Source organism: Myotis daubentonii, chromosome 5 (genome assembly GCF_963259705.1).
Source record: "Myotis daubentonii chromosome 5, mMyoDau2.1, whole genome shotgun sequence".
Classification (NCBI taxonomy): Eukaryota; Metazoa; Chordata; class Mammalia; order Chiroptera; family Vespertilionidae; genus Myotis; species Myotis daubentonii.
In genome coordinates, this window is record NC_081844.1 from 77,893,987 (window position 1) to 77,921,851 (window position 27,865).

The 27,865-nt window shown below is 39.0% G+C and overlaps 1 protein-coding gene and 1 pseudogene across 1 annotated transcript; one reads left to right on the plus strand and one right to left on the minus strand.

The window, feature by feature from the left end:
* Positions 1-1,819: 1,819 nt before the first annotated feature.
* PPP2CA (protein phosphatase 2 catalytic subunit alpha) lies at positions 1,820-27,693 on the minus strand. The gene is made up of 7 exons (XM_059698392.1): positions 27,344-27,693; positions 10,135-10,344; positions 6,510-6,683; positions 5,897-5,986; positions 4,834-4,995; positions 3,060-3,178; positions 1,820-2,567 (listed from the first exon to the last, which is right to left on the minus strand). The coding sequence occupies exons 1-7, from the start codon at positions 27,443-27,445 to the stop codon at positions 2,495-2,497; spliced, it is 930 nt and encodes a 309-aa protein (XP_059554375.1). The 5' UTR covers positions 27,446-27,693; the 3' UTR covers positions 1,820-2,494.
* LOC132235651 (homeobox protein OTX2-like) lies at positions 17,185-18,019 on the plus strand (annotated as a pseudogene).
* Positions 27,694-27,865: the final 172 nt, after the last annotated feature.

Consider the following 27,865-nt stretch of genomic DNA (forward strand, 5'->3'; position numbering starts at 1 on the left):
CCTGTTTAGGATACAAACTCCATTCAATTAAATTTCAGCCATGACAATCTATGGTTTGTCTTAAAGAAACATGGTCTTATTTTGAGCATTCAATCACTAGCTATAACTATCTTTTTTCTTTTTTTTTTTTACCTCCTGGGAAAGACAGTCTAGTCCAAGTATGACAGGAAATATAAACTTGGAGTTTGCTGCCCAGTTTACTTGTAAGTTGTATGTCCAACCTGTAAAAAATGTATACATTATAAACATCCATAATCCACTTTTTCCTTCCCTCAATTTTATACAACAGCTGATAAATGAACACTGTAACCTATTTATAGGATAGCACTAGGACTGCAAGTCAGCATCCCATTTTTGTCTACATGGCAGTCAGTACCTGTGCAATTAACCAAATATATTTAATAAAAAGCAGAAATAAAATGTACTTAGCCATAAGGCTTAAAAATTATAATTACAACAAATATAGAGATCATCAGGCACGCCCAAGATAATACATCTACAACCTTTATAAGGCTATTCAATAGAATAAATTAACTGAAGGGGAAAAAAACACTAAGATTTGAAAAGATTAAGGCTTTAATGAAAATAATTTTAACCCACGGGAACAGATTCCACCTCAAAATAAACATGCCTATTACTAAATTTTAAGGTCCAATTCTAGGAACACACTACAGTAGAAATTAAGGGACTGCTTACTACATACAGGACAGGTAGAAATCACTATTGAAACAAAGTAAGAGTCACATGGTTTATCTTAATTATTTACCAAAATCCACAACCATCATCATCCACCACAAAAACCAATTTTCTTAAATGTGTAGTTGGGAAACTGAGTTCTTAAATCTACATGTAAATTAAACTCAATTGGGAAACTTAAAAATATGTATACCTGAGCCCTCCTCCTCCAAACTAAATCAGAGCCTCTGCATCAAGGATGAAAACCACAGAAATACCATTGTTTTCCTACAAAGCCAAGGTTAAGTCTTTCTTACATGCTAATATTCACGTTACACTTTAATTTAAAACACACTACTGCAACCAAAAAAAAGGTCATCTATCTTTGCTTAGGGTATTTAACCTAAGAAATGAGCCCATCATTTTACCAATTCATTTTACCCATACATTCCAAAGCAAACTTCAAGTCCTCAGTGTATTCAAAATACTCATTTTTAGTTGAGAAGTCTTTGATATTTTTTTTGAACAAGAACCTTTTAAAATATGAAAATTTTATTTTAATCTGTTACTGAGAAATTAACAACAGCAATTATATATTTTTAAAGGAAATTACTATACTTACCAACCATTTTCTTTACTTATTTCATAATCAGGTAGATTACTAACACTTTCTAATTGAGATGACCGAAGCCCACAGTATCTACAATTAGACAATTAATTTATAACAATATATTTATAACCAGAAACTGCACTGAATAAGTAGACACATTATTTACTTCGTGGCTCTACCTGAAAACATGCTGTTTTATTAAAAAGCCCAAAAACTTAAATCTCAAGTTACATGGTTTTACAGTCCGATCTCACTGAAGTAGCACACAGATTTCCTTTCTTGAAAACAAGTTAATATGCAGGAAGAACCCACAAAGAACACACTGGCAATCTGATAAATTGTACTATCTGAACTATAAATCATGAAATTCACCTGAAGAATGTTAAAGAGTTACCAGAGAGACTATGTAATGGACTTGATTTTTTTTTTCTTTACCTAACATTCTACAAATTCTAAAATTTATCAACTGATTTATCTTTTAAATAAACAGCACCAGTCTTGCCCATTGATACAATTAAAATTTGACTTTCTCAGTTCTTAGTTCACAAGTTTATTATGAAAAACACTGCAGTGCCCTTGTGCAGTTAACATTGTCTTACAGGAGGGGGAAAAACAGTTCTGTCAAAGCAACTCACCAGGTTCTGACAATAACAAAGAACAACATGAGGCTGAGATTTGAGAAGGGAGATAAACTGAGTGCAGACAAATCATACAATTAAATTAAACGGTATCCCTGAAAATAAACAGAACGATTTCAAAACTCACAAGTAGAGGGGAGGCCTTGGTACTTATTTTTAAAAATGTTCATTAAGCTCCAATGATTGTTTGTTGCTATCCTTATCTACAGTCATGCTGAGTAAAGCTATAGCTAAATGGAAGTTAAATTGTATTCACGAGGTGTTAATGTTTACATCTTATCTGCAGTCTCTCATAGAAAGCAAAAGTAACTACAAATAACGTTATGCCAGAAACTGGTTTCTTGACCAACAATGTCGCTTCAGCATGCAATGAACTGGTTCATTCTAAAGTGGTCACGGCTGTTGATGACAAGAGGCTTTGTATTTTTATATGGCACATCTTTTGGTCCATGTGAAAACAAGTTTTTTGAATGTTAACTATTCTCTGACACTTTGGAGTTACTGTTGCTCTTCCAATTTCCATTAGGTCAACATATGGTTCATGGCAATACTGTACAAGTTTAAAATTTCATTACAGGAAGTAGTCTGGGGTACGACGAGTAACATGTGGCTCGCCCCTGCGAGGTGCTGGGTCAAACTGCAAGCTGAAAAACAAGACATATTTGTTGTTTATACTTGAAGACACCATTGTACTGACACTCAAAATCAAGAACATCATTCTTTCAAACTTTACTCTATTTTTTCCTATCAAATTTCAGCTTGCCTTAATGTAACAAAACTAGTTATAGCTCAATCATGCTTTTAATAAGGGTGTTCTAGCTGAATGCCTCCTCAAAGAGCCAAGGTAACTTTAGCCAGAGAGGATATGCTTTTATATACTAGGCTTCCTTATAAGATCAATTGTAAGATGGGCTCTACTAAATAAGTAAAATGTAGGTTTAAAGTTCTAATTTATATTAGGACCTATATATCACAAGTTTCTGTTGATGTATTTCAAAATACCATAGGTCTGTTTCAAAGGAAACTTAAAAATCAAATTGGAATGTATTTAGCAATGAGCTTTTCAACTCTTAAAACTCCCATTAAAACTATATATTCAAATAATAGCAATCAACTACTCAGGTATAGATACTTACAAAGAGTATTTTAGAGTATCATCAAGTTCCATGATTGCAGCTTGGTTACCACAACGATAACAATAGTTTGGAGCACTGAAAATCGTTACTACATTTCGGTCATGGCACCAGTTATATCCCTACAAGGAAAAAAGAAAGACATAAAAATACATTTTACTCCCTTATTTACAAAACTAAATGTTACTCAAGAAAAAAAACTTTTCTCTCAAAAAGTCTTGAAAAATAGCAACAGTTTCTAGACAACAATAATTTTCTGTGCTCTACACAACTTTTTAAATTAGAAACAATAATCAATACATCTTCTTCTTAAATATCTGGCCTTCTGTAAACAGCACTGTCTCACCAGCCTCTCTTATTGCAGTGGCTCTAAACTGATCCAAGAATGAGTATATGGCCATTCCTTATAAAGGCAGATAAATACTCATAGGAGACCACAACCTTATTAATTCTCTCATCAGTCATAAGTGAAGGTCCCAAGGCGGTCATTGCTCAGGTAAAAAGAATAGATGCCTCTAGCATTTCTGGCTTTATTCAAATGCATCAGTTACTTTTAAAATATTGTTCACAAATTTCTTTCCCTATCTTTAGCAAAGTCAGACTTTACTGATAACCACAGATTTGTATTAGAATTAATCTAACAGGACTCAAATTTTATTTGTATGCTAAAAGTCAATGTTCTATGCTAAGAATTGAGCCCATTTTTCCCTTTTCTTCTTTCAAATCACTGTAATCTTACCATCCAAAAGACTACTTAAAATATTTTGGTTTATTTCTTCCCAAACTCTCCTCCACACATACACATTAAATATACGAAATAACAAAATTGAGATAATAAAATATTACATTCCCTCTTCTCCTGCCCCCTGAATCTTACTTCCCCACTCTTAAATCCCAAGCACTATCCTGTCATTAAGAATCTGTCAAGCCTGGTTGGTGTGGCTCAGTGGATGAGCGCTGACATATGAATCAGGAGGTCACGGTTCGATTCCTGGTTAGGGCACATGCCTCAGTTGTGGGCTCAATACACCGTAGGGGGCATACAGGAGGCAGCTGGATTGATTATGCTTTCTCACTGATGTTTCTTTTTTTAAAAAATGTACTTGTATTGATTTCAGAGAGGAAGGAAGAGGGAGAGATAAAAACATCAATGATGAGAGAGAATCATTGATCAGGCTGTCTCCTGCCAAGCCTTCTACTGGGGATCGAGCCCGCAACCCAGGCATGTGCCCTGATCGGGAATCAAATTGTGACCTGGTTCATAGGTCTATGCTCAACCACTGAGCCAAGCCAACCTGGGCTCACTCACTGATGTGTCTCTATCTCTCTCCCTCTCTGAGGTTAATAAAAACACATTAGAAAAGAATCCTGGGGGGCGGGGGGGAGGAGAGGGCTGGGGGGGTGGTGCGCGGGGGTCAACTGGGGAAAATGAAGACAAATGTAAAACTTTAGACAATAAAAAAAAAGAATCTGTCACATTTATGGTGACGGACGGAGACTAGACTTTGGTGGTGAGCACACAATATCATAATTGTACACTTGAAACTTAGATATGTTACTAATGAACATTGACTCAAACTTAAAAAAAGAATCTCTGAAAACATGTTACCTATGAATTTCATGGTGACCAAAGCTTGAGATTTTACTTCTAGTGTGCACCTACTGAAAAGGCTCAGGCTACATGTTCTCATTAGTATCATTCATTTAAAACCCCCTAATATCTTCCTTCATTAAGTTTACATAAAAGGCAAATCAGGTTTCAAAGAACAGAACGTACCTCCATCACCAGCTGGTGAGCTCTAGACACCAACGTGAGGCCATTGGCATGATTAAATGTCTCAGAAATATCTTGCCCAAAGGTGTAACCGGCTCCTCGAGGAGATATACCCCAACCACCACGGTCATCTGGATCTGACCACAGCAAGTCACACATTGGACCCTAAAAAAAGCAAGTTAAGTTAAACAGACTTGCAAAAATGGTTAATACATGATTTGAATAATTCATCAAAAGCAGACTTTATTGATAATCACAGAATTGTATTAGAATTTAAACAGGACCCAAATTTTATTTGTATGCTAGAAGTCAATGTTCTATGCTAAGAATTGAGCCCATTTTTCCTTTTTCTCCTTTCAAATCACTGTAATTTTACCATCCAAAAGGCTACTTAAAATATTTGGGTTTATTTCTTTTTAAGTGGTGTTTGCTGAAAACAGTAAAAGGTTTTACAGTTACAAATATCTATGTCAAATAAATAAACTATTTCCAGATGTCTTTTAAGAGAAATAGCCTACATCAATGAGCCCCAATAACAAACCCTAATAATTTGCCTATAGTATACAAATGTCAATGTTAGGCACTAGAGCAGGGATGGACAAACTTTTTGACTGGAGGGCCACAATGGGTTCTTAAACTGGACCGGAGGGCCGGAACAAAAGCATGGATGGAGTGTTTGTGTGAACTAATATAAATTCAAAGTAAACATCATTACATAAAAGGGTACGGTCTTTTTTTTTTTTTTAGTTTTATTCATTTCAAAAGGGCTGGATCCAGCCTGCGGGCCGTAATTTGCCCACGGCTGCACTGGAGTCTAGTAATTAAGACAGAGACTCTGAAGAAAACTATACCCTATGTCCCAAGCCCAGTCCCACAAGTAGGCGATCTTGGCAGGTTCCTTATATTAGCTTCTTCTGAAGAATGGGTGGACAAGAGTGTTCACACCACATGGGGTCATTTTTGAGAATTGAACAAAAGAATACATATAATGAACTAAGTTACAATTAAATTTTTTCCTCCAAGAAGTTTGCTAAAAAGATTTTATTAATCAAATAAAAGTCATTACCTCATGGGGAACTTCTTGTAGGCGATCAAGTGCTCTGATGTGATCCAGTGTATCTATGGATGGCGAGAGGCCTCCATGTAGACAGAAGATCTGAAAAGAGTGGTTTATAATGTTAACCTCACCTAAAAACAACTTGAGACATTCTGGCCTAAGGTGCAGACAGCAGCCCACATTATTTAACCCACCTGTATCTATGTTCTGCCACAACCAGGCTTGTCTCTGCACCTCCTCTAAGCCATCTTTCTCCCAACCCACTCTAAACTACTGAATACACTCCCTTTCTTCCTGATAAACCATCACTACTTAATGCAGACTCCACTTCAATCTGCTCCTCCAAGAAAATGTTTCTCTGATTTCACCCTCACCACAGACTATAATCTTCTTTTGCACAGAATTTTGTTATGGTCTCCTTAATTACATCTCCCAGATGTGTCCAGAAACAGTTTGAAAGGATGGATGTAGTCCCAACATATAGTTCAGGGCCTGATACAAAGGCACTTCAAAGAGGCCCCAAAGGGATGTGAGTGGACAAAGAAGTTACTGATCCTTAAACATTAAGAAAGCAGAATACTGAAAACAATCAGTGATGTAAGTTTTAAGAAGACCTACATACCTGCCCATCCACCAAAGCAGTGAGAGGAAGATAGTCAAAAAGATCTGTAAAATATTTCCAAACATTTGCATTTCCATATTTCCTTAAACACTCATCATAGAAACCATATACTTGTGTGATCTGTCTGCTCTCATGATTTCCTCGAAGAATAGTGATGCGTTCACGGTAACGAACCTGAAACAACAAAATGGAAAACAACATGAAATGCTGGCTCCTTCAAAAACCAAACAATTCAGCAAACCTTCCACAGCGAAATCTAGAGTTCTAACTTTATTGGGGGAAAAGACAAAAACCGAAAACCATTCCAAATCCTTGTATCACACTGAACTGAAACCACACATCTACAGGCACTTGTCCATGAGGTATTTGTCAACCCCATCTCAACTAAATCAAAATTCTACCACCAATTTTACACCAAGAGAATTATCAGCTATAATACTCTATTCATGAATTATTTCTTGTTAAATAATTTTTGGTAAATTTATAATTATGCAACAATCATCACAATCCAGCTTTATAATCATTCCATTATCCCCAAAAGATCCCGCATGCCTATTTGCAGTCACTCCCAACTCCCACCAACCACTGATTTACTTTCTATTGATTTGCTTTTCTAGAAATCTCATATAAATTAATCACACAACATGCAGTTATTTGTGCCTGGTTTCTTTCACTTAGGCGGAATATTTTTGATGCTCAACTGTATATGGATCAGTAATTTGTCTTTCTTAATTGCTGCATAGTATTCCATTGTATGGCCATACCATCTTTTGTTTCTTTATGCACCAGTTGAATGAATACTTGGATTGTTTGCAGTTTGGGGCTACAATGAATAATGTTACTATAATCATTTGAATGTACATGGTTAAAATTGAATTTATTGGGGTAACGTTGGTTAATAAAGTTACTACATGATCTATATATTGTACTGTGTGCTTACCACCCCAAGTTAATGCGTGTAAGTTTTTAATTTAATTTTTAAAATATTTTTAAATTGATTTCAGAGAGGAAGGGAGGAGAGGGAGGGAGGAGAGGGAGGGAGGGAGGGAGAGAGGGAGAGAGAGAGAGAGAGAGAGAGAGAGAGAGAGAGAGAGAGAGAAACATCAATGTTGAGAGAGGATCACTGATCGGCTGCCTCCTGCACCGCCCCCCCCCCTCCCCCGCCCCCGGGATTGAGCCCGCAACCAGAGCATGTGCTCTTGACTGGAATCAAACCCGGGACCCTTCAGTCCACAGGCCAATGCTCTTTCCACTGAGCCAAACCAGCTAGGGCCATGTAAATTTTTATATGAACGTATTTTCATTTCTCTTGGGTAGATTCCTAACTGAGTATAATTGCTGGGTCATATGGTAGGGATACGTTTAACTTTTTGAGAAACTGCCAAACTTTTTCAAAGTGCAGAGCATTTTATATTCCCATCAGCAATGCATAAAGATTCAATCTCTCCACAAATTCACTAACACTTGGTATTATCAGCCTTATTGATGACAGCCATTTGAATGGCTGTGACTTTAATTTGCATCTTTTTATGTGCTTACTGATATTTTCTTGGGTGAAATATCCAAATACTTCGTCCATCTTTAAATTGTCATCTTAGTTATAACAGGTTTTAAATATATATATGAATACAAATACATTTTCCTTAGTGATGTCTTTTGAAGACCAAAAATAATTCTGATGAAGTCCAATTTATTAATTTTTTAATGGATCATGCTTCTGGTATCATAGCTAAGAAATCTATGTCTAACCCAAGTTTACAAAGATTTTCTAAGTTTTATTCTAGAAAATTCATAGCTTTAGCTCTCATATTTAGGTCTATGATCAATTATGGTCCATTTATATGGTATGAAGTATCTAAGTTCCTCTTCTTTTTTTGTAAATGGATACTCCTGTTCCATCACTATTTGTTAGTTTCCTTCCCCCTTTATTAGTTTGTCATAATAAAGAATAGGCTGTCATAACAAAGCACCACAGACTGGGTGGCTTAAATATCAAATGTATTTCCTCACAGTTATAGAGGATGTTGGTAGGATTGGTTACATCTGAAGGCCCCTGTCCTTCGCTAGTAAATGTCTATCTTCTCTAGTCTTATCATCTTTCCTCTGAATCTGTGTCCAAATCTTTTCTTATAAGGACACCAGTCATACTGGATTAGGGCTCCCCATCTGACCTCATTTTAATTACATCTTTAAAGACCCTATCTCCAAACACAGTCACATTCTGAGGTAATGGGGGTTAGGTCTTCAACACATGAAATTTGGGAGTAGTAGCAGCACAATTCAACCCTTAACAGCTTCAAACATGAATTCTTAAAGTTAACATATTCAATCCTTCTGAGCACTGGGATTCATATCCTGGGCTTTAAGGTCAGCTTATAAGTCTGCTCTTGTAATATCTAGAGCTACCACAGAAAGTTTCCATCATTTAATCTAACCCCTTTATTTTACAGATGCAGAACATAATGACTCCAAAAATGTTCTGTAGCACTTTATATGATTCAGACTAGTAGCTTCAAACACATACATTATATTAGTTGCCTAAAATTCAGCTCTTGCCAAAACCACATCTCACTGCTTCTCCAATATTAGAAGTCTTCGGCATTTTACCATTCTGCATATTTAGTAAAATCTTTTCCCCAAAAGGTAAAGTCAATTTTTTTATGGGAAAGACAGAAGCTTACCATACTAAACGCTATTTATCATTTCATGTTTCACCTTCAGACCTTTGTACATTTCCCAAAGCTATACCCGATATAAAGCAACTTGTTTTCTTTAATTATCATTTCTATTGTTCTAGATTATCATGACATGCTTAATGGTTACATGCTTAATAGTCCATTGAGATAAATCATATTTTAGATATTCACTTTCTGTTGGATATTTAGGTCAATTCTTTCTGATATTAAAAATAATGCTGCAGTTTATGTTTTCATATAAATAAAGCTCTTTTCCTCTTGAATTTCTACTTCAATAAAATTGTAATAGGACTACTCTGTCAAAGGATATAAACATTCCAACAACTGACATTTCATTCCTTTAAAATACTTCAAAAGTATCTAGGAAGGTAATTATATTCCCTCCACATCCCAATTTATTGATCTAAAATCTATCTGACCAGCCTTCTAATATTTTTTCAAATAATCGAAGGTTATTTTCTTCCTTAAGGAATAACCTTTTTTTGCCCTGGCTGGTGTTGCTATGGCTATTAGAACATCAACCCGAATACCACAGAGTCTCAGGTTCAATTCCCAGCCCCAAGTGAGGTGTGTGTGTGGAAAGGCAATCAATCGATATGTCTCTCTCACATCAATGTTTCTCTCTCACTCACTCTCCCTCCCACCTCCCTCCCACTCTCTAAAAATCAGTAAAATAAAAATCCTCGGGTTAGGATTAACAAAAAAACTCCCCACACACAAAACTTTTTGTTTTTATTCTATACCATCCCCTTACTCAGACAGACAGACCTATGATTTCTAGGTCCCAAATCTAAATATTTGCAATCCCAAGTTTAAAGTTTTATTCTAAAACTTAATATTCAGAGAAAATCACAAATCTCTGGAAAAAAGAACATTCAAAAGGACTGTTTTACTCAGTTTAAAATATCTGAACATAAAATTGAAGTTACCTTAAGAGCTACAAGCAGAGTAACTGTTTCAACTGAGTAGTATCCTCTGTCAACATAATCTCCCATAAACAAGTAATTTGTATCTGGTGACTTGCCACCAATTCTAAACAGTTCCATGAGATCATGAAATTGCCCATGAACATCTCCACAGACGGTGACTGGACATCGAACTTCTTGCACGTTGGATTCTTTTGTCAGGATTTCTTTAGCCTACAGAGAGAGAGAGAAAAAAAATAAAATAAACCAATACACTTGACATTAAACATTAACAAATACACGTTTCTTCACACTTAATGTAGTGTAAGGCGCAACTCAGTAGAAAATGAAATTGCAGGCAATTATGATCCCATTATTAAGAGGGCAAGATTTTGTTCCATTGGTCATCTATCCTCGGAATCCAAAACCAAATGTGTATCAAGATGCACAGCCCTATTTCTCTCTTCAGTATCAAGAGTTTTTAGGCCTATTAGTTGTCATCTAAGTAAACACTAAAGAAACTATATTATTAGTAGCTGTATAAAGATCAATGAAAATGGAGCAAGACATTTAGGTACCTAATTCCTTAGTTTTAGAGTTCTTTTTAAAAAAAATATATTTCTTTATTGATTTCAGAGAGGAAGGGAGAAGGACAGAGAGATAGAAACAACAATGGTGAGAGAGAATCATTGATCGGCTGCCTCCTGCACGCCCCCTACTGGGGATTGAGCCCGCAACCCAGGCATGTGCCCTTGGCTGGAATCGAATCCGGGACCCTTCAGTTCTCAGGCTGACACTCTATCCACTGAGCCAAGCCGGCTAGAGTTCTAACTATAATGCTGGCATTCCAGGAACCCAGGCTATGAGGAGAGGTTTCTTAGTCCTGCTTGACTTTAATTTTTGAAGGACATTAAAATTTTATCTGTATGTTAATATACTTTTTTTAAAAATTATATCTTTATTGTTCAGATTATTACATTTGTTCCTCTTTTCCCCCCCCATAACTCCCCTCCTCCCAGTTCCCGCCCCACCCTCCGCCCTTACTCCCCACCCAGTGTCCTCATCCATAGGTGCATGATTTTTGTCCAGTCTCTTCCCGCATCTCCCATACCCCTTTCCCCCCCAAGAATAGTCAGTCCATTCCCTTTCTATGTCCCTGATTCTATTATAATCACCAGTTCATTCTGTTCATCAGATTATTTGTTCACTTGATTCTTAGATTCACTTGTTGATAGATGCATTATTTGTTGTTCATAGTTTGTATCTTTACCTTTTTCTTCTTCTTCCTCTCCTTAAAGGATATCTTTCAGCATTTCATATAATACTGGTTTGGTGGTGATGAACTCCTTTAGCTTTTTCTTATCAGTGAAGCTCTTTATCTGACCTTCAATTCTGAATGATAGCTTTGCTGGATAAAGTGATCTTGGTTGTAGGTTCTTGGTATTCATCACTTTGAATATTTCTTGCCACTCCCTTCTGGGCTGCAAAGTTTCTGTTGAGAAATCAGCTGACAGTCTTATGGGTATTCCCTTATAGGTAACTGAGTTTCTTTCTCTTGCTGCTTTTAAGATTCTCTCTTTGTCTTTTGCTCTTGGCATTTTAATTATGATGTGTCTTGGTGTGGTCCTCTTTGGATTCCTTTTGTTTGGGGTTCTCTGCGCTTCCTGGACCTGCAAGTCTATTTCTTTCACCAGGTGGGGGAAGTTTTCTGTCATTATTTCTTCAAATAGGTTTTCAACATCTTGCTCTCTCTCATCTTCTGGCACCCCTATAATTCTGATGTTGGTACGCTTGAAGTTACCCCAGAGGCTCCTTACACTATCTTCGTATTTTTGGATTCTTTTTTCATTTTGCTTTTCTGGTTGGGTGTTTTTTGCTTCTTCGGATTTCAAATCTTTGACTTGATTCTTGCGCTCCTCTCGTCTGCTGTTGGGTGTCTGTATACTATTCTTTATTTCAGTCAGTGTATGCTTAATTTCTAGTTGGTTCTTTATCACAACATCAAGGGTCTCATTAGATTTCTTGTAGATCTCATTAAGTTTATCGGCAGTTTCTAGAAAATTATTGAAAGACCTTAAAAGTGTGGTTTTGAGCTCTATATCCTCCATTTCTGTCATGTTTCTTTGTCTCCGCATTTTTTATGCTTTCTTGGTGCACCCCCCTTGTGGTCTTTGTGCACAGTCTTGTTGTAGTTAAGCCTTGATTGTTGTCGGTAATACTGGGGGTGATTTGACCCCCAGGCCAACTGGCTATGAGAATCAGCTGTGACTAATATACTTTTTATACTTTACAGTATACCAAAATACAAGCTTCTTGTTTTACAGTTTGTGCCTATTCAATATACATGGGTTTTATACTGCTTTTAGAAAACTGTTTGACAGCATTCCTCCACATAGTCACAAATTCAAACATTACTTTTAAGGGTAACATAATCTACCTCTCAATACCATTTCATTCATTCAACACAATTATTGACCATTACTATATACCAGAAACTGTAAAGAGCACTGGAAGATATCATTCATTTGCTACATTTATCTGAGTGACATTATGTGTCAGGCAGGTTCTGTGCTAGCTACTGAAGGTATAGTGAACAATGTAGGTCATTCCCATGGTAGGGTAGGGGGTACAGGCCAACAAACAAGTATCTAAGCAACAGAGTACAGACTGTTAAATGCCATGAAAGGGAGAGAGTAACTGGTGGAGGCCACTTTAAATAAGATATCACAACAAACAAGACAGCTCAAAAAGCACACAGTAGAGCAGGAGAGATAGACAATAAAAATGATCATTACAGCCCTGGCTGGTTTGGCTAGGTGGACAGAGCATCAGCCTGTGGACCAAAAGATCCAGGGTTCAATTCTGGTAAAGGGCACATGCACGGGTTGTGGGCTCGATTCCCAGCAGGGGGCATGCAGGAGGCAGCCAATCAATGATTCGCTCTCATCACTGATGTTTCTATCTAACTCTCCCTCTCCCTTCCTCTCTGAAGTCAATAAAAATATTTTTTTTAAAAAATGATCATTACAAAAGGGCCAAGTGCTAAGACATGCTAGAGTAAGCAGCAGTGCTCCAGGATCACAGTCCCCGGGACAGCTAGAAAAACTGACTGAGCCTGAGATCCAAAAAAATGAGTGAGTTAGTTCCACAAAGGGGATGAAAGTAGAACATCGGAGGAGGTCCTACACAGGCAGATGCAATTACTTGTAAAAATGCCCCAGGAGTTAAAAGAGGGAAAAATTAACATGACTGAAGCATAACACACAAGAGTAAAGAAGAGGGTGGACTGGGGTGGAGGTAGGGTAACCCACTACCCTGGTTTTAACACTGAAAATCCTGCATCCCAGGAAATGCCTCAGCTGTGCCCATGCAAACCATAACAGTTGGTCACTCGAAGTAGGAAATGTAGGAGGAGAAAGAAACATGGATATAGACTGAAAAACAAAGTGGTATTGGAACAAAGATCCACTGGCAGCAAAGTTGATGAGTGAATGTAGTATTTCAGGGGCAGGGGCTATGAAATGTGGTATTGTGGGTATCTGAAATGGAGTAGAGCTTAAAGACCAATAGTATTCCAGGACTGATCCACAGGCAAGTCTTGCCCAGTCTCCTCCCAAAACATATCTCAAATCTATCTGCTTCTATCTTTTTTGCTACTGCCCTGGCCCAAGCCACCATCATCTCTCTGGATTACTATGCTGGCCTCCCTATTTCATTTTCCTGTCTCTAATCTATGTTCCATGCAACAAATTGACAATTTTTACAATGTTTACCAGATTCATTTTAGTCACAAATGTGTACACAGCACCTTGCTAGAACAATGCCTGTGATGTAGAAGGCACTTCGTTCAAGCATCAATAATTTTTTTAAGTCTCCCCTCCCCACCCCATACTGGTGCTCTCACGTGCAGCCAAGTTTAAGAACCACTATTTTCAAGTCTCTAAACATTTTGTAACCTATTTCAGTATATTCACCAACCACTGACATCCAAAATTATTAATTCAACCTAACATTTTTAAATGTAGAAAATATTCACTGTTCTCAAAAAGGGATATTTCTAAAGAAATACATATAATCCACATCACTAGTGTAATTCCAACCTTCCTTGGTTTCTTATTACTAAAAAGCAGTTCACTAGAGATATTCTATTACTGTTTGGCATTAATACCATGTCTACATACTAATGAAAATAGCTATGAATGAAATGATAGGCCTTACTTCAAAGAAATTTTCAGAAGTTATTGTCCACTCTCCACAGCCCCACTGAACAGAGTAACCAACAATAGCATTCTGATATATATCCTTTCAAAACCTTGTTTACACATTTTAAGTCATATTATGAGCCTAAAGAAATATAACTGCATATTTAAACTAGAAACAATATTGTTCAGCAGTCTGCTTTTCTCCTTACCAAAGTATCTTGGAGTTCAGAATGCATATATATAGACCTGGTTAATTTCTCACATTGAACATGGAATATTATCTGAGGAACTAGAGGTCTGGTGCATGAAATGCATGCACAGGTAGGGTCCCTAGGCCTGGCCAGTGATCAGGGCCTTCTGGCTGCCGCCCCCTGGTGGTCAGTGCACATCGTAGTGAGTGATCAAACTCCAGGTTGAACTCCTGAGGGGACACTTTTATATATACAGACTAAATACCTAGATAGCTAGCTAGATAACTAGATAGAAGATAATACTCTGGGGGAGGGGGAAGCTGCATGTATATCCTAGTATTTGCTCCCTTGTATACATATGAAGGCACATTTCCTGAAAGAAGATACTATGAAGTGGACTTATCAGTATATCTAGTGGTTTGCATTTTTTTAAAAAATATATTTTATTGATTTTTTACAGAGAGGAGGAGAGAGGGATAGAGAGTTAGAAACATCAATGAGAGAGAAACATCGATCAGCTGCCTCTTGCACACCCCCTACTGGGGATGTGCCCGCAACCAAGGTACATGCCCTTGACCAGAATAGAACCTGGGACCCTTGAGTCTGCAGGCCTATGCTCTATCCGCTGAGCCAAACCGGTTAGGGCTTTTTTTAAAATATATATATATTTTTATTGATTTCAGAGAGGAAGGGAGAGGGAGATGAAAGATCAAAGAGGGAGAGAGAAACATCGATGAGAGAAATCATTGATCAGTTGCCTCATGCACACCCCTAACTGGAGATCAGGCCTGCAAACCAGGCATGTGCCCTAACCGGGAATTGAACCATGAGTTCTTGTTTCATAGGTAGACACTCAATCACTGAGCTATGCCGGCAGGTCTCATCCTCTGGTATTCTGACTTCTATAATTTAAAGCCTATGTCCCTGAATTATGCATGGGCACAAAAAAGCAAAACACACACACACACACACACACACACACACACACACACTCCCAAACTTTTTTGCTTCTCCTAATCCCCTAAAACAGTTTTTCAGACCTTCAAATGTCTCAGCTACTTAACATTTGAAAAAAGATCAAGTTAAAAAAAAAATAGTGTAATTAGCATCATATTCATTTTTTTTTTATTGGAACCCTACTGAAATTCAGTCAAGTGGTAAATAATGAAATGAATGAATTCAAGGAAAAAAAGATTTGATGTAAAATTTCCTAGCTTGGCCGGTGTGGCTCAGTGGTTGAGTGTCAAACTAGGAGGTCTTGGGTGACTCCTGGTCAGGGCACATGCCCAGGTTGTAGGCTTGATCCCCAATAGGAGGCAGCCAATCAATGATTATCTATCATCCTTGAATGTTTCTATCTCTCTCTCCCTTCCCTTTCTCTCTTCTCTGAAATAAAATATATATATTTTTTAAAATTTCCCATTTAAAATGGGAATAGGCTATTTTATTAATAAGAGACCATCACAAGTAACAGTGTGAAGCTAAATTTTATACCATCCTAATAAACAATTTGGAAAATCACTTGAAGGAAAGGAACCTTTAGGGGTATTAATTTATTTTCAACATCCTCTCAGCATTCTGAGTTCAGATTCAGAAATCAGACTTTATTTCAACCTGCTATAAAGCAATCAAGTATAAGGTGAATGACTTATATAGATCTGCTTGACATTCTTAGATATAGGTCATCCCTAGCCACCATAATAGTATGAAATTACAAGCAACGCAGACTTAAATTAGACCTCACAGATCATCTAAACCAAGATTTTTCAAGGAAGTAAAAGAGAAAAAACATGAACCAACAGATTCACCAACCACTTATAATCAAGCAAACACTTAAAAATACAATATGATTACAACTAAGGAATTTTTTTTTGTATAAAAAGACCAAAAAGCATTAAAATGTTGATTGTTAATTTCAGTGGAAAAACTTTAAGAATAATATGACTGTCATAATCCTACCACAGCAACAAAACTACTCATTTCTTTCAGTTTTTTACCTACATACAGACCTCATGTCTATAAGTGGTCAACATCTCGTTTGTGTTCTAATATTTCATATTCACTAACCCAATTTCCTACAGCATTATAGTGATCATTTTAAACTGCTGTAGAACATCCTCCTGAACAGACTTATGCACGTACTATTGTTATCTGAATGATTTCCTTTTAGAGTATTTTCAATTGATGGGATTACAGAGCAAGATAGTATTTTTTAGTTTCATATGCACTACACAACAGGATTATGCTTTTTGTTAGTGGTGGGATGTGGAAGAGCTGCTGCTGCCTCTGAAGCAGTAAGCAAGCTTTTCACTTAGTTCCACCACTCCAAACACTCCCACCAAGGGCCCGAATCTGTCTACCCTGGGTGAAGCCAGACCTTCTAGCTGGATCAGCCGTGGGCAAACTATGGCCCACGGGCCGGACCCGGCCCGATCGGCTGTTCTATCCGGCCCGCGGAGCCGAAAGAGCGGAGGGTTCTCTTGCTCTCCCCTCCGCTCCTTCACCAGCAGCAGTGTTAACATGAAAACGTCGGAAACACGGCTACTGCTCCTTCTTCTGAGTCCAGTTTAAGAACCCATTGTGGCCCTCGAGTCAAAAAGTTTGCCCACCTGAGCTGGATTCTACCCCCCTCACCCACTCACCATTTGGACTGACTTTGGGTGTCCTAAAACCTTATTAGCATGATGCTTTATCTTAAGCAACTGCCTTATATAATCAATGGGCTGAATCTGACCATTTCTGGCATAGACTTGCCGAATTCCTTGATGGGCTACCAGAATACAGTTTAAGAATCAAAGAGCTAAGTAGCATCACCAGCAGCAGCAACAGAATGGAGGTTAAAAAAAAAAAAAAAGTGATACCTGCCAAAAGGAATTTCCAGCCCAGAAAGTGAATTCAGAGAGTGGAGCAAGTGGCCAGTTCACTCACCCCTCTAGCACCCCAGTTCCAACCATTTCCAGCAGCAGTGCTCCTGTATCTACCTGGAGTCCAGCTTCCATTTCCCCACTGTCAGATCCCTTGTCCACCTTCTCTTCCTCCATGCATGACCTATAGCCCATAGCCTATACTGGGGTTTCAGGTTATAGTCAAGAATATAATAGCTCAACTTTCTACTTTGGGGGCATGCATGGACTACAGATCTTACTTGACTCCTCTGCATCACCAGCTTCCTGGACCAGAAGTCACACACAACCTACTGGTACCACTACAGTCACCAGCCATCTCAATCAGTACTTAGCTTCTCTTTCCACCCAGAGATATGTAGCTTCAAGCCTGGTTTTAATTCAACTACTTAACTGCTTGGATTATAAGGACCAAACTGCCTCCTGGAAGTTTAACTTCAAGGATGACTACTTGGATTATAAAGATCAGACATCTTGTGGAAATTCCAGATTTTGTGAAGACCTGTAGAAACTTTGTTGTGTGGGTGATTTTTAAATATACTGGGCTGGACATTCCAGTTTTAGTATGGTTTTGCAAACTAATGTCACCACAATAAATTCAATTTAAAAAAAAGAGAGATGGGATGATGCTCAGACTCATCTTCTGGAATACTTGAAGGAAAAATGAAGGTCCTTAGAGGGGCCCACCAATCAGCAAACTGAAATGGACAAATCAACCTACTTAAGATCCTGTCATAGTCTTAGATCATTGGTTTTCCTGATGTGCGAAGTAATCAAAAGCCTTCTATCATGTGCAACCAAAACAATAAGAACACTAAACTGTAAGGGAAAGAGGGGAAGCACAGAGCCTACATAAGCAGAGGCGATCCAACGGTTTAGCCCATTCTGATTGAATCTTAAAAAATGGACAGTATCTCAAGTTCACTCGCGTCTCATGACCAACTGTTAGTTGGCACTGAAAAACTTCAGGGCTGTGTGAATTGTGCAACTGATTGTCCTAGATGCACTACTTTATTTTTAATGTTTACGAGGAGTCAATACGTAGTTTAAGAGACAATCAGCGTCTTATATAAATGATATACCAGTGGTTTTTAATCTATGATCTCAGACTTCAAAACTGTGATCACCTGTTATTGTATGCGACCTTGAACTCAACCTTCGTAGGGGTTCTTCTGTGATTAAATAGGTTATAATGATAAGTAAAATTCAGAGCAACCAAGTACTTATCTAAAAACATTACCTTTGCCTGGAGGTGCTGCACTGCAACTTTACATCAAAATGTCTCTGGACAAGGAGAATGAGAGAAGAGAAGGACACAAATTCATCTGCAATTTATGGCCAGTAAGTCTAGCAGTAAAGAGACACTGGTCAATTGCTCTGGCCCTAATAAACTTATAAACTGAGATCATTATTTATGTTTGCAGATGTTAACTGGAAAAGTTATATATGTGTAAACCTTTTCTTCCTGTATTTAGCAGGTATTGTGTCTAACGGTTTGGGCCTGTGTGAAGCGCATGCAAGATCGTGCATGCGCGCACACATACACATTCACACCAGATTATGCCCAACTTGTTATGCAACATGCTCAGCTATCCTATATAATAAAAGCCTAATATGCAAATTGACCGATTGGCAGGACGACCGGTCACTATGACCTGCACTGACCACCGGGGGCAGACACTCAACGCAGGAGCTGCCCCCAGCCTGCAGGCCCCCGACCAGCAGGGGTTAGGGCTGGTGAGCAGGCGGCGCTAGGCCACCCAATCGCCCTGCCGGTAGCCCCACAGATTGGCCCTGATTGCCAGCCAGGCCTAGGAACTCTACCCATGCATGAATTCGTGCCCCGGGCCTCTAGTTTCAGACATAAAATGCTATCTCCTGATTTAACTGGCACTTTTCCTTTAAGATTTCTAACTTTTTATTCCATGTTTATTTACTACCAGTTATTTCTCCTCTTATACAAATTGTCCACACATACTCTTCAAGTAGTCACAGAGTTGGGTGATGATCTTATGAATTTTTTCTATTAAAATTCTGATTAGCCAAAACTGGTTTGGCTCAGTGGATGGAGCGTTGGCCTGCAGACTGAAGGGTCCCAGGTTCGATTCCGGTCAGGGGCATGTACCTGGGTTGCAGGCACATCCCTGGTGGGGGATGTGCTGGAGGCGGCTGATCGATGCTTCTCTCTCATCGATGTTTCTGACTCTCTATCTCTCTCCCTTCCTCTCTGTAAAAAATCAATAAAATATATATTTTTAAAAAAATTCTGATTATTAATTCCAATATTCATTGGAACTCTAGTAAGTAAATTTAACATTTCACACTCTAATCATACATCTTCACCAATATAGCCATAAAGGCATAGGAGAAGCTGAGAAAAATGCAATCTTTGAATTTTACTTTTCAGTTAAACAATTCAAGACATTTTAAAACTTTTAATTTAAAGTTTTAATTTACAGCAAAATAATTAAATTTGCAGGCAAGAATACTTTTTTCAATATCTTAAGAGAATTTCACTTTGCTTTTTGCTGCTTTAAAAAAGATAAAAGATAGGTTTCTTTGATTTTCATAACTATGCAAAAATTATGTTTTAAGATAAATATATGTGGCTAGATTTTTACTTTGGTGTGATACATAAAGTAGTGCATATTAGCTCTGGAAGCAAATGAATTTATGTTATCTTCAATTATCAAACCTTTTTTTATACTACTTGTCTTTCATTAATTATACCAAACAGATGGTTCTAACATTTTATGAAACAATTCGGTCTTCTTTGATTAAAATCTGTATGATTAAGCTTCATATAATCATCTTCATCTCTAACCAAAATAAATGATCATTTTCTTTAAAACCATATATCTGACCTCAATCTTTACTAAGCAACCTACACATGTGCATAAATTAAACATTCCCAATCATTCCTGCATGGGGGGGAAAAACGTTAATCTACTAAGCTGAGAAATGTTGCTACATACATAGTTCATTAAAAAATTCTCACAACAATTGATCATAAAACTAGATTCAACCACTCTGGGTCTGTTTCCTCCCCGATCTGTAAAAGATGACTTGGCCTAGGTCCAATGGTCGGCAAACTGAGGCTCGCGAGCCACATGCGGTTCTTCGGCCCCTTCAGTGTGGCTCTTCCACAAAACACCACGTGCGGACGCACATATAGTGCGATTGAAACTTCATGGCCCATGCGCAGAAGTCGGTTTTTGGCCTGGACGAGTCTATTTTGAAGAAGTACTGTTGATATTTGGCTCTGTTGACTAATGAGTTTGCTGACCACTGGCTAGGTCTTTAAGGTTCCTTCTAACACTAAAATTCTACTCCATTCTAAAGTCATTCTTAAAAGTCTTTTAATGAAAAGTCAGAGCCACACAACAAAATAGATGGTGGGCATTACTACTAGTTTACAAATGATGGGTGCAGAGAAATAAAATTCCCTCGATCACCACTAGTACAAATGTTCTAAAACCTTTCCTATATAGTTTACAAAAGTTCAACCTTCTGACTAATCTGAAACCCTGCTATTAAGAACAAAAAGCAGTCCTAACCCGTTTGGCTCAGTGGATAGAGCATCGGCCTGCAGACAGAAGGCTCCCGGGTTTGATCCAGGTCAAGGGCACATACCTTGGTTGCAGGCTCCTCCACAGCTTGGGCCCTGGTCAGCACGTGTGCAGGAGGCAACCAAGCAATGTGTTTCTCTCACTGAGAAACAACAATATTTCTCTCTGTCTCTCCCCCCCCCCGCCCCTCTCTTCCACTCTCTAAAAATCAATAGAAAAATATCCTCCCTAGAGGATTAAAAAAAAAAGAACAAAAAGCAAACTAACAAATCCCTGTGATAATGCTATTTAGACAAAGCTAAATACTGAAAGCCAGTAATGCATGTAATAGGGGCTTAAAATTTTTGATTGAATGAATTCCAAAAACAAATGTACAGTGTCACATTGTTAATAGCATCAAATGACACTCCAGAACCTTTGTCAACTACACTTCTGTATATGACTTTAGCTGCTAAATAAACAAACTGTTTCCCAGGGCACTCTAGAACAAAGGTTCTCAAGCTTCTTTCAGCCCCCCCCCCCCAACAACATAAATGTAAAAATTCCAATCTGTAGTAGTAATTAAATGATTAAGGCAGAGGTGGGGACAGGGAGTGGTGCCAGAGCAATTGGCCAGCTGGTCATGTACAACCTTTAGACACACATTTCTCTGTCACTGCCTTGTTCATCCATTCCAAGCCACAATACCAATACATAACTAGGCAATAGTAACTTGGTATTGTGAAAGTAAGCTATTAACCCCAGGTTGTTACTTTATAGTTCTTTCAGACCCTAGCCCAGGGGTGGGCAAACTTTTTGACTCGAGGGCCACAATGGGTTCTTAAACTGGACCGGAGGGCCGGAACAAAAGCATGGATGGAGTGTTTGTGTGAACTAATATAAATTCAAAGTAAACATCATTACATAAAAGGGTACGGTCTTTTTTTTCAATAGTTTTATTCATTTCTAATGGCCGGATCCCGTGGGCAGTAGTTTGCCCACGGCTGCCCTAGCCATTTATTGACAAGCCATAAGTCTCAACTTCAGCTTCTTCTACTACTTCTGCTCCAGAAGTAGAGAGAAAAGCTATTTAAAACAAAAGGAAATCTTTCCCCTTCCTAGTTCTAGTCCAATTCAGATTTCACTTGCGTAGGAGTATAGGTTGAGGATTTTTTCAGACAAGGATGGTAATAGGAAATGAATTTTTTAAAAAAAGTGATATAAGCATAACCCATGGACACAGACAGTAGGGGGGTGAGGGCATGTGCTGGGGTGAAGGGGGGCAAATGGGGAGAGGTCAATTGGGGGAAAAGGAGACATATGTAATACTTTAAACAATAAAAAAAATTTTTTTAAGTGAAAAGAGAGAATTGGACCAAGTAGAAAAGAGTTAAAAAAAGGGGGGCGGGTCCCTTGCCACACAAAACTTTTCCTATCTCTCCTAAGCACTTTCACAAAAAAAAGATTCTTGGCCCTGACCGGCTTGGCTTAGTGGATAGAGCGTAGGCCTGCGGACTGAGGGGTCCCAGGTTCGGTTCCGGCCAAGGGCACATGCCTGGGTTGCGGGCTTGTTCCCCAGTGTGTGTGGGGGGGGGGGGGGGGGGAGGGGGTGTTGCGGGAGGCAGCCGATCGATGATTCTCTCTTATCATTGATGTTTTTATCCCTCTCTCCTTCTCCCTTCCTCTCTGAAATCAATAAAGAAATATATATATTAAAAAAAAAAAAAAAAAGACTCTTGCCTACCATTTCTTCAACCCAAATCCAATGTTTCCTGGTTTTCCGAGCTTAACTCCTCTAAACTAAACTAATATTCCATGAGACTTATGAGATAAGGAAATACCTGCTGTCATAAAAAGTGTGAACACCAGAGTGGTGATGCAAATGTTATCCCATACACTCCTGAAATGCTCATCATTCTTTCTACAGCATGTGTTTCACTACCACCAATATTTGTAGACACAGAACTCTTGACTCTGAAACAAAGAGAGTTGGAGAACTTGTGTATCTGAATAGTAGGACTGTTCATCTTTCGGTGTTTCCTCATTAAGTCAACTCAAAACCAACTGCATTACTGCTTTTTGCCTGGAAGATCATGAAACAAAGAGGCACAAACAGCTTTGACTGTGGAAGCTATGAGGATAAAAAGAAAGGCAATTTAAACACTGTAATGAACAATGTCAGTTAAGCTTTATTAGAATATTTCAGAGCTTAGTCTATGGATCACAATTTACACAATCTGAGAATACATAGAAAATAAACTGGAGTTTTCACCTCATTAATCTTATTTGAGGAGGGAATACAGTTAGCCACATCCCAAACTGAAGAATAATTATTGTCTACTCCTCCAGGACACAGTAAAACAACAGTATGTGACAGGTATAGGGAACTTCCAAACAATCAAAATAAAAGTAATGCTTTATTTTACAGAGCTGTTGATTCTACAATTCAGGCTGGCCTCAATTCACCTGCATCTTTTATTAACACTACCTAAGAATCTAAAAGGGGGCTGTGAAGCAAGGCTAGAACATTGGTCTTAGAATCCTTAAATCTAGGCAATCTCAATTTAGCCCCTGCAGTTAATAACTTTACCTTCCTGAGCCTCTAGTTTCTATTTATAATTGAGGACAATAACTGTTACATAAACTTAAGAGAACTATGCATGTAAAGTATGATGAACATAATATTCTGTATTATGCTTCCCTGCCAACTGTTTTCAATGTTCATATTACTTTTATGAAAATGAACCAAACAATGTAAACCAAACACATATACAGACTAGCAAAAAACATATTACATACTTCATAAAATAATTTATCTTTGGTCAAATATTTTGTAGCTCATCTAATTAGAAAGAAGGGGTATGTTTTCTATATACTCACGTAAGAAAGGTTAAAACTAAGTGAAGCCTAATGACTGCATTTTATTTATAGTGCAATGGAAAACAGCATACCTTGTTAAAGAACTGCTTTGAGAAAAAAAAATCTGGCTATCAAACAACATTCTCTACAAGTTTGGTAAGAACTGAAAGCACAAAGCCAAAAATCATACCTAAATTAAACCACTGCTGAAGTCATATAATAAAAGAGTGTTTACTGTAGTTAATGTGAAAAGCCAAGTTGACACTAATATTTTTTCCCATCTGTAGATGGAAATATACCAGTCCAATTACACAGATGTAGTCATGTTACTGACTATAGAACTGTGCCTGACACAAAACTGCACTCACTTACCATAAATTTTTAAACAATCAACAAATTATGATCCCAAAATGACAAGGTATACTGCACACACACAACCACCTTGGCTTTTTAAAAAAATATATTTTATTGATTTTTACAGAGAGGAAGGGAGAGGGATAGAGAGTTAGAAACATCGATGAGAGAGAAACATCGATCAGCTGCCTCCTACACACTCCCTACTGGGTATGTGCCCGCAACCAAGGTCCATGCCCTTGACCGGAATCGAACCTGGGACCCTTGAGTCCGCAGGCCGACGCTCTATCCACTGAGCCAAACCAGTTAGGGCACCTTGGCTTTGATATAACCCTTAATCACATTTGAGGGGTAGAGGAGCTTGACTTGTTAATAACATAAAACTATGTTCACTCTTGGATTCTCTGCATTTGAACACCTACCACTGTTCAATGTTGATGAGATATCATAATAATGGCCTCTGCATTTTAAAAATTACAATAATCTCTTATGATGATCTTTACTACTTTAAGTATTTCATTCAGATCAGGCATTTTCAGATATATCAAAGGTTTTAAAATTATCATACCGTCTCATAATCAAAGAAATAATCAACTATTACTAAGTAGCTATTTCCAACAAGTATCTTTTCTTAAAATAAAAAAACGATTGTACTAATGAAAAAAAAAATTTCCCTCAAGATTTTTAAAAAATGTAGCGTTCACCAGATGGGTTATTAGCCATACAAATATTAACAGTGAAAAGGGAATTTTTGTTTTACTAGGAAGACTTGTACAAAAGATCATTTCAAGTCACGTATCCTAACTCATCCCACATACCTAAAAAACTGCCTTCAAATTAATTTAGTCTGGAAATAATAATAATAATACCAAAAGTTGAAACACTTACAAGCTAAAGACAATAGGAAGGCTGTGTGATGGTATCCCCCCCCAAAAGGCTCACCCATTTCTTGGAAACCTACCTACAAATATTATTTCCCATCTTTTTGGCTCTGAGAATTAAAATCTGGACAGGCTGGATGAGCAATAGAGATTTAAGCATAAATTGATTAACCTCACATCTTAGTTTTACAAAAATGTGGAAAACAACGAACATTTACTAGATGCACCAAGCTTCATACACCCCACCTAAGCATCAAATATTTCTCGTCTGTAGTCTCCAACACAAACCCTCTACTTCTGTGGTCCATTTACTACTGATTTCCAACTAGATTCAGACTCCTTGAGAATAAACATTCTGCATTGCTTTCCATTCCTCTCATAAAAGGAAGCAATCTTGGACATTCAGTAGGTTTTCAATATTTAAACACAAAGCATTCATTTAAAATGAAATTGTATGATCTCAAATTAAACATGCTTTAAGTCTACAGACAAGAAAATGGGTCCTGGTTGGGTAGCTCAGTTGGTTAGAGCATAATCCCAGTAGACTGTGGGTTCAATCCTCGCTCAGGGCACATACAAGAATCAACCAGTGAATGCATTAAATAAGGGGAACAACAAATCGATGTTTCAAAAAAGAAAATGGATCAAGTGAAGTGGTTGCCCCAAGGTCAGTCACAATTATTCACTAGTGTCCAAGTCTAACTTTGCAGTCCCATGATTTTCCAATTACATCATTACTTCTCTTCCAATATTTTCTACACAAATGACTAGTCATCTAGCCAACTGCTGACTAAGTCTTTATGTAAAGTACTAAACTCTAAAAGTCACTAAAATCATCACTTATGGTATCTACAAATTAAGACCTAATAATATACATTAAATAATTCTGAAAAGCTTATTTGTACATCTTTAAAATAAACACCATCCTCATTTGATGCAGGGGAATTAAGGATCAAGAAGCTACCATTACAATGCAGCTCCAATAGATGATGTGCCACCTCATTAACTAGGAGAGTTTTGTTTGGGCTTGGGATAAATAAATCTGAATTTGCCTCACTTAAACTGCAATTATTTATAGCATAATTTCTTTAAAAGCCTATTTTAGGGGTATATAGGCCAAACTCATGAACCTAATTTTCACATCAAACCACAAACAAGTCAGCATAATAGCTCTGTAATAACTTCCTTCACTAATACAAAGTGATAACATAATATTTCACAACTCTGTATTAAAATAAAACGCTGCAAAGTTCACTTTAAAAAAGGGTAACTAAACTGGACGAATGAAACGGACTACAAGATCCTATTTTCAGCATCTGTAAGTCCGCAACACAGTAAACGCTCAATCGACAGCTATTATTATTACTACCACTTAAAGCCACAAAAATACAAACAAGTAACTTTCCTAACAAAGAGCCAGGACACAAAATTTGCTGCTCTTACCATTGATGTTGCTCATTTTAAAAAAATAAATGGCAAAATGCCAAGTACGTTAAGCTTAGAGAAAGATTTCCCACTACCCAGTTTAGGTCAGCATAGAAATCATAAATTCAACTGACATTTGACTTCCAATCCCCAAACTCCATATACGGTATGATCCAACAAATTCTCCCATTTCTTCCAACGATGAAAAAGAACTTATATGCCTCCCTATACCTACCACCATGACCTTCGTAGAAACTAGGTTAAGAGATTTGTTGTTAAATTCTTAAAAGACGCGCTTTACAAAAAGACTGGACAAGACCGCTCAGCGAATTTGGCGCAATCCCCCTAGGACAGCACTAAAGCAGTGGGGCCCCTCGATAGGTCTCGGGGTCTGGCCTACAAACTCGCCTTTGGGGGGACCCTCTGGGCAGCTTTGGAGCTGAGACTCAGTCCTGAGTCCAAGGGAAAAGCCTCCGGCCCACCTCACAGGAGAGTCTCAGGTTCTGTCTCCGGGCGTTTGAACCCAAGGCCTCCTGCCCGGATCTCAAAACCGCCCCCGCCCGGGGTCTCCGCTCCCCCAGCACCCGTCCGACGCCGAGGCCGGGAGGCTCCGAAGCCTCGGAGTGGGGTGAACGGCGCCATTTTAGGCGCCAGCGGCAGGGACAACCCATCTCCGCGCGAGAGGCAGGGGGCGCCGGGTCGCCTGGGAATCGCCGCCCGACCGCGCCGCGCCGCGCCGCGCCGGACCCCGGTCTGGGAGGCGCCGGGGGCCCGGGCGGGCGGCCTCCGCCATGTTGCACCCTCCCCACAGCCACCCCTTTCTCGGCGGGCGCAGCCCACGGCGGCTCCCGTAGCCGGAGTGTAACTCACCTTCTCGCAGAGGCTCTTGACCTGGGGCTCGGAGAGCTGCTTGCACTCGTTCAGCTGCTCGATCCACTGGTCCAGTTCCTTGGTGAACACCTTCTCGTCCATGATGCCACCCGCCCGAACAGGCTGCCGCTCCGCGCTACACCCGCGCCGCCGCCCGCACACGGGCCACACGCACACGCCGCCGCCGGTCCCCGAGGTACTGGTGTGGTTCCTGGCGGTGGCTCGGCGCTGGCTCTGGCCCGCTGGCTCTCCCCGCAGTGCTCGGCCGCTGGCCGCTGTCTTCCTCAGCTAGCTAGAGCTCCGGAGCTCGGCTCTCTGTAATGGCGGCCGCCGGCGTGGTGACGTCACGCCAGGCGTCAGGAGGCGGCGGGGCGCGGAGGGGTGGGAGGGCCGCGGCACGAGCTGCGCAACTGCGGAGCCGACCCTGGGCGGCCGCCAGACCGGAAGAGGGGCGGGAACCGGGGGCCCAGGCGCAGGCGCAACATCGCCCGCTGGTAACAGGCACCTTGGGCATCGGGCGTG